This window comes from Aplysia californica, unplaced genomic scaffold (genome assembly GCF_000002075.1).
Source record: "Aplysia californica isolate F4 #8 unplaced genomic scaffold, AplCal3.0 scaffold00249, whole genome shotgun sequence".
Taxonomy (NCBI): Eukaryota; Metazoa; Mollusca; class Gastropoda; order Aplysiida; family Aplysiidae; genus Aplysia; species Aplysia californica.
Window position 1 is genome coordinate 340,814 of NW_004797519.1, and position 15,699 is coordinate 356,512.

General features: G+C 37.8%; 1 protein-coding gene across 1 annotated transcript in view; it reads left to right on the top strand.

Annotated features, from left to right (window-relative positions):
• Positions 1-1,027: 1,027 nt before the first annotated feature.
• The window catches only part of LOC101858344 (CWF19-like protein 2), a 33,301-nt gene continuing 18,629 nt past the window's right edge, over positions 1,028-15,699 (top strand). Inside the window, exons 1-8 of the mRNA XM_005100482.3 lie at positions 1,028-1,258; positions 4,715-4,825; positions 5,462-5,572; positions 8,244-8,321; positions 8,862-8,981; positions 10,538-10,756; positions 11,559-12,354; positions 14,615-14,766. Coding sequence (XP_005100539.1) covers positions 1,166-1,258; positions 4,715-4,825; positions 5,462-5,572; positions 8,244-8,321; positions 8,862-8,981; positions 10,538-10,756; positions 11,559-12,354; positions 14,615-14,766 — 1,680 coding nt within the window. The 5' untranslated portion in view covers positions 1,028-1,165. The remainder of the gene's footprint in view (positions 1,259-4,714; positions 4,826-5,461; positions 5,573-8,243; positions 8,322-8,861; positions 8,982-10,537; positions 10,757-11,558; positions 12,355-14,614; positions 14,767-15,699) is intronic.

Sequence of the window (15,699 nt, forward strand, 5' to 3'; positions counted from 1 at the left end):
CCCCCCCCTCTCCCCGACCAACCTCTTTCTTCCTTTTCTTATTCCAGTTTGACATATCCTACTTCTTTTACCCTCTTTCTTGGTCCATTCACATGTGCCTTATGGCATATGGACACGCAAGGCGTGTGTAATAATTAAACCCTAGATCTTTTCGACTTTACCTCAAATTGCCAACCTTTTTGTACTCACGGCTGCTTTCAGACTCCTCTTTCATGCTATATTATCTTATCCTCCTTACACCATTGCATGCAAAAGTCTCCACAAGTTCGTCTTTTGGCACGTTTTAGTACATGTATTTCTCATTGTATATTCATGAACCTATCACTCTCCTGTCTCCTACAGTTCCACGATATAGACTTGCATAGGGGAGCTTTATAGTCCTTTGCTGTCTGCTCGTGTTGATGGTGACCTTCAGGAATGTGATATTCACTATACCTATACATTCAAGCGTCTACCTTTTCCCTTTTGCAAACGTACTATGAAAGCCGAGTTAGATTGAATCCTTTGTAAAATAATGTCTAGTTAAGCCACCCAGCTGAAAAACAAAACAAAACATTGGTATGTTTAGATACTCTCACGGCTGTTTGATTGCTTCAATAATCAAAGTATGCTTTTGAAAACTATGCTCGTTTTAAAATACGTTTAGTATTTGTTTTCATCCCCTTATTTGGGCATTGGAGAGTCAATCACAATTGAAATCAAAACGAGTGAAAAATATTTATGATTTTATTATAAAACGCGAATTGCTGAGGAAACGATAACAACGAAATATCAACAACTCGAATAAAGTTCGAGCATTTTGAAATTATTCAAACTTCGTGCACCATGAGTAGAAGCAATATTAAAGTGTTTTAAGATGACACTTGAGTCACTTTTAATTTCTTAGATCTGCTTGATGTGCACAACGCTATAACACTTCTATTTCCATTATCTTCCGCATATTTACCTGAGTCAGTAGACGTAAAACCTCAATTGTTCGAATACATATTCGAGTGTTTGCTCACCCGGCACCTCATAACAAGATTACCTTACCTCCCTTGCTTTGTTTACATGCGTGCTGGACCTCTGCTTCCGAAACATCACCATACATCAGGCTAACGTTTTTCGAAGTTTAAATACGAGACACTACAGAATTACGTTGAAACAAAATACGTTATTATAAAGGATGTCTTCAAAGTATAACAACTTCCAGTCTCAGTCGTCAATTGACGAAAAGAAGGAAGAAAACAGGAAAGCAAGGCAACTTATTCTAGAGCAGGTTCGACTCTCCTCTCACCAACTCTGAAACTGAATCTTGAAGTCTTAGTCTTAGATTTACCCCCCGCCCCCCTTCCGCCACTCTCTCTCTCTCTCTCTCTCTCTCTCGACTCTACTCTAGAAGATAGGCAGAAGATATTCGGAGACGTCTCCGGCGAGCACCCAGGAACTATTTGGAGACGCACGTCCGCACGCAGATGTACTATTTTGGGGGGTCAAACTGCGTATTATTTGCTGCAGATCACACTTACATTTATCTAGATTCTAGATCTATAGTATAGAATCTAGAGGTTTAGATTTAGATTTAGATCTAGATCTAGTCACTTAAACTGTTTCTAATAAATCAATTATTTTCAAGAAAATTTCAAACTTAACTGCAAAATATCAAATTATAGGTTAACTCATTCGCTACCCCGAGCCGTGGGGGGGCGGCGCGGCTAAAGTGCCATCAGTACGCTAAGCCGCCCACGGCGGCTCGAGAACCGACGTTCAATTTTAGCTTGGTTTCTATTCCAATCCATATATCCATGTTAAAATAAAGGTCAATATAAAGTTGACTTCCGGGTCAAGCGTTTCCACCGAAAATCGGAAGTTTTGATTCAGTTTTGAAACACGATTTCGAAGTTTATAATGCGACATTGTTTTATCGCGAAGCCCAAATTATAGCCCAGACATCAGTCTTAGTACTTTTGCACAACAAAATGTATCATTATTTTGCTCACTAAAGAAGTGTAGGACTCTTCTTTATAATATTATACTACTGGACTCAAATTGCCAGTGCACTATTGAGAAATCAATATTTTTGAGTGCTAGATCTAGGCCTAGATCTAAATAGTCAAAATATATTTTTTTCTCCCCAAAATCACTACTTTTTGGTGAATTTACTCAAAAAGTACCTCCCAAGACATGTATAGAGGTTTATTCCAAATGCAATTCTTCTGAATAATTCCATATAAGATACGAGTGTTTTTTTTCTGTTTGGGATCCTTTTTTTCAAAATTATTAAATTTTTTTTTTTTTTTCAATATCGGAGGTTGTGATCCAAATGTACAAATATTATGGAATGTATGTAAATAACTGCACATTATTCAATATTTTCCTGTTCTATATACAGTTATGGTTATTTTGATGTATAATTTGACTAGGTGCAAACATATTTTTTGAGTTTCATCTGAGATTATACATTTTTTGTTTTCAAATTTTATCTGCAGCCAATCACAATTGTGTTGCATAATCGCCTCTTACAGGAACTAAAGTTGAAAAATACTCAAATAAACAATACACATATATTCTACAAACCATACTGAAAATGTTGGTATATAATATGTTGATATTTATTTGAATTTATGGCCCCCAAGACCTGTGAACTGCGCACTAGTCATCATCTCATTTCGCCCTCCTGAAAAAAATTCGTCCACAAGCCAAAAATAATACGTAGCGAATGAGTTAAAACGGGGGCATGCCCCCCCTGTAACCCCCCAGATTTTTTGGTGCTTATTCGGTAGTTCCCACCCCCCTTGTTTGAGCATAGATCTACATCGAGATCTATACATAATACATTTGATGCGCGGCGAGCTAAGATATCAAACCTAACAACTGCAAAATATCAAATTATGGTAAAATTCAGGGGGGCATGCCCCCCTGAAAACCCGCACCTTATTTTTATCAGGTGGCCTGAAACCCCCCAACTCTTGGGGCTAAAACTCGCGAATAACAATTGCAGGGTGGGAAGTACCGAAAAAGCGCTGATTTTTTTTACCAGGTCTAAAGGCACAACAAAGCATTTTGATTGGTCTTCCATCTCTATTGGAGACGTCTCCGGATAGATTTAATATGCGAGAAGATCTACTAGACATCTAAAAGTAGGAGCCCTAAAACTAGTGCTGGGCGGTACCGAAGAAATCCAGTGTCGGTGCCGAGAACGGCCAGTACCGGTACCTGTACTGGGAGTGACACCAGTATGTGACGTCACAGATGCCACGATCAGCGCCGCCTGCATCCTCCCCCCCCTCCCCCACACACACGACACAGACACACCAGTCAGAATTGGAGAGGCGATCTGTGACGCAAAATACTTTTGAAGTTTGCCGCCGCGCAGGAAACTTTGCATGCAGAACTTTTAAAATAATTATCGCCGCTAAAAATTGAATTCATTTTCAGAATAAGCGTATCAAAATAAGCAAAGTGGCTTGCGTTGAACCTGATTTGATACCATATTTAAATTTAAGCAAACTTCATTTTTGATTGTCAATTTTGAATCTGAAGTCCTGTATCAAGGTCACCCGCTGCGTTGTGCATCTGGCGTCACAGCTGCTAGACGTAGGCCTACACACTGCACACTTCCCGTAGTAAAAAAAAAAACTGTGGTGTCGGCTCCTTCCCAGAACCAGTATAAACGTTGGTGTCGGCTCCTTCCCAGAGCCGGTATAACCGTTGGTGTCGGCTCTTTCCCAGAGCCGGTATAACCTTTGGTGTCAGCTCTTTCCCAGAGCCGGTATAACCGTTGGTGTCGGCTCTTTCCCAGAGCCGGTTTAACCGTTGGTGTCGGCTCTTTCCCAGAGCCGGCACTAGAGACCTGGTGCCGGCACTGACACCTCCTTTGGTAGAGCGGGGAGTTCAGGTACTGGATACCGGTACCTGCCCATCCCTTCCTAAAACTAGAACTTGATATCTAATATAAATAATTCCAATCTTAGACCTTCAAGTTAGTCTACTATGTCATCTGTGAGCAGATTCATGGCATAATTATAATGGACTGATAAGGCTGAGGCACTGCACTTGGGAGTTGCTTTCATTTAAATGGTTTATCCTCAGCCGTCAGCCTCATATAGAATAATCTAATAGTAATAGGCTTGATTGTAGAAGATATATATATATATTTCCATTTCTGGAAGTTTTATTGAGATTTGGAAAATTTGGTATGATTCTGATTCGACTATCAATCTTATATTTATCATTCTGCTCTCACAAGTCGTCTGGGGAGAATTGAATGCCCCATGAGTTTTTTTTAAAAATCTGGAGGAGGGGGGGGGGGGGGCTCAACTTACCCCCGCCCCCCCACCCCACCCCACCCACCAGAGGTATGAGTACACAACACATGGTATGCAGCACCTTTTCAGCAGCCGAGCAGTGATTTTCTTTCTTCTACATACAACTCTGCGAGCTAGTGCTTGCTGCTAATCTGCTCAAATAGATTATAATTTCCTATCCTTGACTCCCTGCTAATGTTTTGTTATGGTATTGGGAATCATTTTCTACCAACATTTTGATTTTGACAACCAGAACTTGTTCCTTTTCCATAATACTGTGATACATCCTGAAGTTGAAAAGTTATTTGCAACCTGTTCACCCGATACTCATCTTTCTTCTTATTGACTCTTCAGTAAACTTCTGACTATCAAGTTGGGAAAATGAACTCTGAGATATGTTAAAAAAATGTTCTCCATCTTTCACTCAGGCAAAGAGAAAACATGACAGAGAAGAGGCAAAGAATGAGAAGGCTCGCAAGTTGGGAGAAGGAACATGGATGCTTGATTCTGTCTCTCAAAGGATTGCAAAAGAAGAGAAGGTCAGTAATTTGTCTTTTTTAAAAAGGCTCAGTAAGCATGCACACTCGTTAAGATTGTTGAGTACAGATATCAATATTTATAGAATAACAAGTATGCAATCATAACGTTTTTGCTGTTGGTTATCTTTTTATGTGTATGTTTTCTTTTCCAATGAAAAAGAAATACCAAAAAATATTGTCCTAGTCAATGAAGACTTCAAAACATTTGAGAAGTACAAATGGGTAATCCATTGTTAAAAGCAAGTAGATAAGCTATCAAGACTTTTACTGTTGAGGTTTAATATTTTATTTTCGAACATCATAGTGACAATTGTGTTTCTGTACAAGGCAGTAAACTTTATTATAGTTGTACATAACTGCTGTAGTTATAGATTGTTTTTGTGGCAGAAGATTACCACCCAAAAATGGAACTGCCTTCTTGTAAACCATCAAAGTTCATCTTTTAGGTGAAGTTGCTCTTAATGCAGTTTTGTGAAGTAATAAGAGAAAATTTTAACACAATTACATTTTTTTCAAAATGGGCTCAGAAAGATTTTTGATTTGGGCTCTCATGCAGTACTTGTAACTTACGATTGAAATTCTAGATGAATAAGTCATGTTGTCAGAGGTTTTTACTATGTATATTCCTTTTATTAGGATATAGAGAAGCGCAGTAAAAAAAAGCACAAGAAGGAGAAAAAGAAGAAAAAAAAGAAGAAGAAGAAAAGGAGCAGCAGCAGTAGCAGCAGCTCAACTGAGGACGAAGGGGTAAGTTTTATTTTCTTGTATTTTTACATTCTTGTTTTATGTTTATGTTCACCCTGATGTACCGAAAGGTCAATGTTGGACGTGCTGCTCAAACTATCTGTCTTAAAGGCATTACAAACAAATAAGGACCTTCCACTTCTGTTCTGGCATGTACGTTCTGTTGAATGTATATGAGCCTTTGCCAATAGGTGAGGGTTTCTTCATATACTTTACAAAATCCTTTCTTATTCCAGTAAAATTTGTTGTGCTTAATATGATGTTTCAGCTATGGGAGCAACAAAATAGCAGTCGGGCCATCAGAAGAAATCTTACAAATAATTTTAGGTTTTAAATCGATGTACTTTTAGAATGCAAAACGTGACTCGTCGAGTTCGTACTTTTTCTGTTGTCAAGTTCAGCAATGAAATAATTGCTGAGAAACTCATCCTTGTACACTTTTACTACTATAACTACATTATTTGTGGCACTATATCAGGAATAATGATATCTGTAGCTGTTTTTTTTTTTGTAAACCTCTTAGATTTTCATTTTCGAGCATTACTCGTGTAGTATTTTGCAAGGCAACCTCGATTCCCTGTGTCTTCGTTTCTATCGGACATTTTGGGGCCCTGGAATGAACACAATATCGTTAAATGTTTACTCTCTGCCCTGACTGATTCCGAGGCTGTGACCATGCGTAATTTTGCAGTAAAGGGAAATCCCACGATGCCTCGTGCTCTGTCATCATTTATTATGTTGGAAAGAACCTATCAGAAAACAAGAAATAATAGGGGTGGAGGAATGTACATTGTTCCTGTGGTTCCATTCAAAGAGTATTTTGTGTGATGCAAGATGGCGAGAAGAATAACGAAGGATGAGGCGAATTCATTTAAGTTTTCTTATGTCGTCATCAAATCTTAACATGTTATGTTAGGAAAAAGCTGTTATGTCCGAAAAATGATTCCACCCCACTTAATTAAATTAAAGGGGGCTCGATACTTACAGGACAACATTTTTAACTAAAGACAAACTGAAACAACTTTTGTCACAAGCAGTAAGTATGAGACATAAGATTCATGTTCCACTGTTGATACACTCGATTACGTAAGCCATTGCTATGGAAACAACAGCCATCTTGAAAAATGGATAGACAATTTTTTTCTCCACTTTTTACAGTTTTTAACTTTTAAAAAGTTTGTAACCTCCAAGATGTCACAAATAAATAGGTGCTTACAGCTGACAATTTTGATTTTTGATACTATACTTAAAAAGTTTTCTCAGAGTTGGGGATATTGAATTTGCTCTTTAAAAAAAAATTTGGGGCATGAAAAAAAACAACCTTAAAATTTTCTCTGTGTTGGAAAGTAAAAAAATGGTGGAGAAAAAATTCCCGGCACTTGCAAGCAAAAAGTGGTGACAAAATGTGTTTTGAGAAAAACAACGTCAAACATCGACAATGTTAGTACGCAACGTAGAACCCAGTAATGTTAATCACTCAGCGACTAGTGTCAATAAAATCTAGACTGAATGAGGGATCGGAAAATACCAAAAGTAAAAAGTTCTCTGACTGAGTGAAAATCAGTCCCCGAGGCCCTAGACCCGACCCGCGAACCTCCTTAAACCAAGCAATGATTAACATCGCACTGCATTCCAATGGTCAAGTAGTAGTAGGTCTAGATGTGACCCCACATGCTTGGCTAGATGTCAACAAGAGGGGAAAATTTGATGTATATTGATGATATGTTCCAAAATGATGACAAACTTTTATCCATTATGTGTCATCATGGTTGTGTTCGAAAGATATTTGGTATTTTGCATAGAGTCACAGTAAAATGTGAATTCAGTGGCATTTTTTCACCATTAGCATGCTTTATGAGTCAGACTGAATCTCTGAATCTTTGTTTGCCAAAATTGTCAAAAAATGATTTAAGATATGAAAATGGAAAGTTTTTCATTTCTTTCGGACACAACTATGATGACATAAATGCGAGCAGAAAGACATTCAGAATTTATTTTTTCTGTGATTTTATATGCTGTTCATGCTTATGTTTGATGATTACAGCAATAAGAAAACTTAAAATAATTTTGTATGTTCAAATTGTTAAAAAGTGTGTCATCATAGTTGTGTCTGAAAGAATTTGACTTGATGATATGTAACGCCCGTTTCACAGCTTAGCATGCCGTCTGTAGGTCTGTGAATACATGTTTTTGTAGGAGGAGATATACATGAATAGAACAATTCAAGTAAAAATGAAATATCAAAAACTTTATCATCAACCCTCTGTGTTACATTTTAGGTACCCACCTATTGTTGGCAAAAGCTCATATATGTGTACCAGTTGTGAATCTCCTTGTCGGTCAGATAGTAAGGTTTACCTGTTTCTTTTCCTGTCTCACACCTATTGATACTTTGAAAGAATCTGTACATGTATAGTGCAGGACAGAACAAAGAAAAGTTGTTTTTATAGGTTATGCCTCTTAAAACGTTGAACGTATCGCTTTGGGATGACTCTGTCAAAAGAAACTGACTAAAAGAAGAAAGAAATATTGAAGTATTAACAGTTAACATGTTTCTTCAATAGTTTACTTCTGAAGTGAAAGATTCAGAGAGGATTCAATGTCGACAGTGGAGTTAATTATTTCTTGCTTTCAGCCTTTGATCATTTTGTTCTTTTCAATCATTATAAACCAGGATGATTGGGTTGAAGCAAAGACTTCCAGTGAAAAAAAAGACACAGAGGAGATGGCGATCAAAGGTCCACAACTACAGGTAAAAGTGAAAGCCTTTTTTAAAAAAAAGAACAAAGAAAATATCTCGTCTTTATTTTTCTGAGCGCTCTGATTTATTTTGCATGTCAAAGAACTCTGATCAGGTTTGCGAATTTGCCTAAAATCTGATTCTTTTCTTGAATTCTGTTTGTGTTAATCCAAAGCGATTTATCGCAAATGTAAATGATGTAAAAAGATGCAATTTTAGTTGAGTTTATGTTCCTGTATGTGCTAAGTTTGGCTCATTAGGTAATCTCAATCCACTGAGGTTCTTGAGACTCCCAAATTTTTCCCCCAAGCTCAGATTTTTGTGGGAGGATTTAAAGGAAAACTATTTTTAGTCTTGGAATAGTTCACAGGTTTACAGTTTGCAACATGTGAAATTCTTGCATGGGTTTATGTAATAGTTTGTGACTAATATTGGGGGAAAAAATAAGTGTATTAGGCACTTGTCTATTTGCCTGGAGATAAGCGGGAAAAATCGAGAGGGAGGGAGAGGCACCTTATAAAGTGTCCACTCTCAATATCAATATTTTTACAGAGGGAAAGCTGGATGGAAGCACCACTGGATTTCATGCCCCTGACTTCCAGGAAGGAAATTCGAGAAGCAATGGAAAAGGAGAAAAAAGCTGCCAGGGAAGAAAGTGAGAAAATGTTTCAAGTGAGTTGTGCCCGTCTATTCAGTGTAGAGAATCAGGATAATTGCCCAGAACAATTGTCATATTGCTGGAGTGTGTCTTTGTCATGTCATCTTCTCTTTTTGTAGTTTTGCCTTTTTCCCCATTTGGAAAGACAATTTATGTGTAAACTTACTTTTTCATCGTGTTTGTAAATTTAACAATGATATTTAAAATAAGGATTTATTTTGTTTTTGAAAAGGAATCACATGGTATCAGACTTGGAATAAGTAATGACTGCAGTGGACTGTAAAGAATACCTTCCTTTGAGTTTATTTTTCTCTGCTTCCTATAGTTCCAAGCTAGAATATCCATAGCTCTGTCAGATATTGAGTAAAGATTATGACAAGTGTGCAGGGTTTTATGTATCACTAGCAACTAACTTGACTCATCAATAGATACATCCAGTAGAAATGATGCAGAGTTGTAACTGATAAAGTGGGAGTTATTTTAATGAAAAAAAGGAAACAGCTGGAAAAAGGGGTTGGGGTATGGGGAGATGGGTTGATTTGGACTAATAAACGACAAAAAATAAACACACAACATGCACTCTTATACAAAGCAAGTCAATAGGAAAGTGATTTTTAATTGGTCCAATCATTCCTCCTTCTTACATGGTCAAAGTGACTGGTTGCCTTTATTTCCTAAATCCTCTCCAAGTTTTCTAGTAGCAATAATAAGTTCTTATAAACGACAGATCACGTTTTAATGAAACAAAACTGAGGTACCCATCATAACCGATATATCAGCGGTATGACCGCAAGGGGTGCAGGCTCTTGCCGATATATTGACGATATGTCTGGAAAGGGTTAAACAGATTTCTATTTTTAGAATGTTTTTTTAGGCATTGTAAGTCAAAAATGAAATACTCTGCTTCATGGGGAAAATGGGCTCTTACATTGATGTGGGGTTCTTATGTGGGGAGTTCTTAGAATGAGATCACTGTTTATATGATATGAGTTAGGGCATCTGGTGAACCAGCTTGATCTGTGAATTCTCATCTTCAAGGTTTATCTTTTACATGTTTTCACTGCAGTCAACCTTCCTGCAGATTTGATCAAGTGTCCTGTCTAAAAACCCTGTTCACTCTTAGAGTATGCTAGTAAATTAAATGTTCCCTGCTTACTGCAAGTGAACAGGAGGTGCCACCCCTTTACTGATACCATTACACTTCTGACATCTTTTGCTCTGATGTATATGCGAGATACTTATGGTAGTGCATTGTCTGTGCCTTATTTCTTTCCTTCTCCTTTACTCAAAGCACTAAAGTGAGAGTTTAGCCACTAAAATGATCTACAGTAGTAACTTTCTTAGACGCTCACCCATTGTCAGGGGTAAAGTGATTGTCTTAGATAGGTGGGCGTTTTTGATTGTCTTTATAATACAGAAAAATCACAAGTGGGAAGTGGTTATCTGTACAGGCGATTGTCTTGGACAGGTGGTTGTTAGAGCAGGTTCAACTGTATTTGTGACTTGTATTGAACTCACAGTAAGAGTATATAAACAATTTTAAATGTTTCCTCTTCCCTCCTCTCAACAGCCTGGTCAACATACAAGGGAGTTGAACCCGTACTGGAAAAATGGTGGCACTGGATTGCCAGAGGAGGCTCCCTCGAAAAGCTCCACTGCTGTCGTTTCACAAGGGTCTGTGGCTGGTGATGGAGGGTTGTCATGGTTACGCACTGCTTACAAACGCTTCAAACAGCAGGCAGAGGATGAGGGAAGAAGCCTTGAGGAAGTAGTTGCTGAAAGATACGGTGTATGTTTGATTTCTTTATCAGAATTTGAGTTGCTGTTTCAAGGTAGTAAGAAATATTTGGATTGCCATGTTTTAAAAATTTGTAGTTCCCGAAATCTGCTGTCATGAAGATTTTTCAATGTATTTTTTGTTTTATGGATATAATGTTTAGTTTGTATCCTGTACTGTTGTACAGTAATGCTGTTTATTTTATTTTGTTTTCTAAAAACATGTCTTTTGGTTAATGTCATATTTTACGAACATTACATCTGTCTGCTTTTCAAAGTCATACAGTTTGTAGTCGCTAACTTGATGTCTTGGCATCTGGCATTTTTTTATGCTCTGAAAGTCCAATTTTTTTCATAAAGATGTGGTTTCATATAAAAGTTTTATTTATTCTTGGTGATGCTTTTCTTGGATACAGAATGTCAGCTTTGGGGCTGGCTGCTTGCTGGGTTTATGCTGTGTTCAGCAAACAAAAGCTAATTAGTGAAGAAGTGGACTCATGACAAATGTGCTGTATCGTTGAGTTAACAGATATTTATGGTGTATTTGCTGTATCTTTGTTTTAGTTATGTAGAAGATCATAGATGGTATCATGGTGCTTGGGAAAAGCAAGAGTAGACAGAAATTATGAAGGGGTTTCTAACATATGTGACTTGTTGATTTGGTCTTTCAGCATGTAGCCGAGTTTGTTGTGTAGATAGAAAAAAATGAAGGAATTTGAAAGAAGTGTGACTTGTTCATTGTGTATATTTCCACTTCCCACTTGAGTTTGCTGTGTAATTGTGGTGACTTTTTTACCTCTTGTGTTGATTTGCAGTCTCTGAGGAAACTTGAGAACATGCTACAAGAGGCAGAGCAAAAGCAGAGGACAGGTGGAGGACAGAGATTTCATCAAGGCACTGATGCTTGGAGGAGGTCAGTCAACGACAGGGACAGGAGTCGAAGACGCAGTAGGAGTCCAGAGGAGAGTGATAGAAGAGGGGGCAGAGGGAGGTCTAGGGAGATAAGTGGTGATAGAATGGACAGAAGAGATACAAGTATGGGTAGAAGAGACCGAAATGAGGACATGAGTTATAAAAGAAGTTTTCAGAGGCCTTCGGGTTCAGATGATAATGAAGATTCCAGAGAGGAAAGTCGTGATAGGGGAGACAGAAAGGATAGAGGTATGAGAAGGGAAGACCGGTATGATGAAAAAAGTAACAGAAGAACTTTCCAGAAACCGTCCGATTCAGATGAGGAAAGTTCTAGAGCAGAGAGAAAAAACAGAAGTGCAAGGAGGGAAGATCAGTATGAGGAAAGAAGTAACAGGAAAACTTTTCAGAGGCCGTTAGGTTCTGATGAAGAAAGTTCTGAAGAAAGGACCTCGAAGTACAGAAAAGATTCAAATAGTAAGGAAGGCAGACCTCGGGGTTTCATGAGGCCTGGTGATGCTGAGTTTTCAAGATCATATGACAGAGACAGAGACAGACCAAGATCTAGAGAGTCGCAAGTAGTTTCTCGATGGAAAAAGAAACAGCCGTCTCCTGATGTCTCCTCAAAGTCGAAAGAAGACAAAGAGGGTCTTGAGAACTCTGAGAAAAGAGGAAAAAGTGAGAAAAAAAGAAAACATTCTGGTGAGTTTGTGTATTTTTTTTTCTGACTTTTATTACTTCCTCATTCAATTTGTCCTGCTTCACAATATATTGTTGCTGTGGATCATGTTTTATACTTACATATCTCGGGAAACGTTTTTGCTCATCTAAATTTCTTAATCTTAACTCTTATCCTGCGTCTGTGCCTAGATGCGTATCTTATCAGCAACCGATTACGTCAGATGTGCCGGGCAGGCCGCCGGGGTCACTCAGTGTGTACTGTTGGTGTACAGCGCGCGCGCCGGGAAACGTGTGTTTTCGCCATGAATACCGCGGTAGTGTGTTAACCGATGATGAAAATAACGTTCTATCCTTCATAGCTTTCTATTTATAAAGTGTTACAAACACATGAATAACCCCCTCTCACAAGCTGATAAGACATTACGAGTAGTTACGCTCATTCGAATAACCTTTCTGGACGCTCTTGTTGTTATGAATGACCTGAGGTTCATAAGGGGATAATTTAGGTCAATTTCCGAATGTTTTACACTCAAATTGTTCTTTGTACCTACACAATGGTATTCAAAAATATCAAACAAGCTTATTTTTTATCAGGTAGTATCATTTCATACAAAATCAAGCTCATTTGAAATATTTTGTATAGAAAAATGGAAGTCTTGTTTCCTGACTATCCTTTCGAGCTCCTCATGTCTAAGTGGGTCAATTTCTTCTATAATTTCATTGACGAACATCTAGAGCTACCAACTTGGCATATTTTGAATGAAACGTATGCCTCAATTACGAACAAATGCAGGCGGTTATAGAAGAAGGCCACAAACGCACACAAACTCAAGCAGACTGACGCACACACACTTGACCTGCGTGAATGGGGATCCAACTCGGGACCCGAATGAGCCAGGAGCTACACTGATTCGGGACCAGAACGTAGGCGAGGTGCCGAAATAGGCTTATCGGGCTACATAAACCCGGCTCCCGCAGGATGAGGGTTAAAAGAGGCTTAAAAAGCTTGCAGACACCGAAAGATCTTGTTAGTTTGTTAGTGTTTGAACATTTAATTGGCTGCCTGTGTGTATGCTTCAGGGAAGCCAAGAATGTTTCTGAGTGTTCTAGGATCTGCTAGGGTAATGATAGTTAGAAAGCTCATAGAACATGGTGTAGAGCATGGACATGTGCTATATAAATGCAGTTATTATTATTATTATTATTATTATTATTATTATTATTATTATTATTATCATTGTTATTATTGTTATTATTATTATTATTATTATTATTATCATTATCATTGTTATTATTGTTGTTATTATTATTAGTTGTTATTTTCAACATCCTTTCTCTGGATGAGCTTTGTGTTTTGGAATAGTGTGGTTGATCGATGTGTTTGCCATAGATGAAGCCTATTGCTTGAAGTCTATACAGTTCTTTTTGCTTTTTGTGCATGCGTGTTCTGCCCGTAGTCATTCAAATAAAGACATTTCACTTCCTCTTCTTTGTTAAAAGAGAACAAAAATGTTCACCAAATTACCATTATTATTGTGCCTATGTGCTTCTCTTTATTCATACTCAAAAGCCACTTTGTGGATGCTGTATAACGGAACTTTTTTTCAGTTATTTTAATTCAAATTCAGTAATCGAGAAAGAGTACTGAAATTGCTCTTATGAAAATTTGTATATGTCATCTAATATCAAGTGAAAATACAGGATAGGAGATGTGTTTTTTGATAAATACAATTTTTATTGATTTAAAGGTGATTTATTTGGTTGTGGGGCTTGTAACCCCGTTGATTGATAAGGTTACCAATTAAGAAAAATAAAACCCAATTTGTGTGTACTGAAACAGTAGTCACAGATATTTCTAGTTGAAATTTGAAACAGTGGAACAGAGCACCATATTTTTTTGTACTTTCTAATCGCGAAGAAAGGGATGGATGGAGGGTGCCACTGAGAGGTCCTATACACCGAATCAGCATAATTGTGTTGGTGTGCTTCTCTTTACTCATACTAAAACAAAAATGCTAATCGCAAAAAGGTATGCATTCCAGTATTGAGAGTCAGTGCCCATACTTACAACAGGTTTGAATAAACAAAAAGCACATTAACACAGTGGCCATTTAGTGCAGGGAAAAAGCAAGACAAACAGACAGGAAAGACCAGATAGAGGCTGTACCTAGTACCTATCAGTAGTCTCCCTCCCCCCACCCAACCACTGCCTGTCTTGACTCAGGTGTGAAACAGGATATAGTAACAGATTTTTAAGAATTATTGAACATTTTCACTTCAGAAGGCAGCAGTGACTCAAGCAGTGAGAGCAGTGAGTCTGACGAAGAGGTGCCAAAAGCTGAGACCTCTCAACCTCCTCCGAAAATAATGACCGAAGAAGAGCTCAACGATTTAGCAGCCAAGATTTTGCGAGCTGAAATTATGGGTGATGATGTAAGATTTTTGTTTCTGACTTTCCATATGACTCTGTTTTAAAATTGGCCTCTACTTTCTTTCCATTATTCATTCTTGAGATGGAGTACTAGAAACTTTGAATACACTCAAAGGCCAACCAATGTACAGGTATGTCTTTCCATTGTCTCTGATCAACAGTTTTGATACTTTAAAAAAATTATATTTTTTTTTTGGTAAGTGTTAAGAGTACTAGCTGTTGTTTCATGTCACAGCTGTTCTTTTATTTTGTTTTTTGTGGGGTTTTTTTTGTACAGTGTCCTATATCTTTTGTTTCGGGTGTTGCTTATAGTGCGGTCAAAAATTTTTTTACAACTTATTATCAAATATCTCCTTTACCCCCCGGGGCAGTGCCACTGACTGAAGTGTCTTTAGGCCATTCCCAAAGGGGGGACATATCTCGTTCAAGCATTGTAGAATTGTAAATGGGCTGATTCATGTCACGCACATAACTGTGCCTGATCTACAACAGAACAGGGAACTGCTGCTTTTTCTTTCCTGATCCTTACTATTGTCATTTCCTCTACTTCTTTTGTAAGTTTATCACTCCCTTGTGACCTGCTATTTTGGGGTGCCTTGATAGTTGAAGCAGCCCTTGTGCTGTTGAAGCTAGAGAGGTGAGCAGTTTAAGTCTGATTCCCTGTAAAGACTTCTCTGTTGACATCCCCCCCTTGGCGCTCATATGACCTTATGCAGTTGCGATCGCCGTAAAACCCTCGACTATAAAAAAAAATAAATAAAAAAATATCTCCTTAACTATCAAACATAGATTCTCCAACTTTTGCACAATGACTTATATCAATTTTTCTGAACAGTTGAATATTTTTTTCAAAACCCCTGTACGCGGTATTCTAGAAATTTCTGTAATATTGATAAATACTAATAAAAAATCTCAGTCGATGGTTTCTACAGATT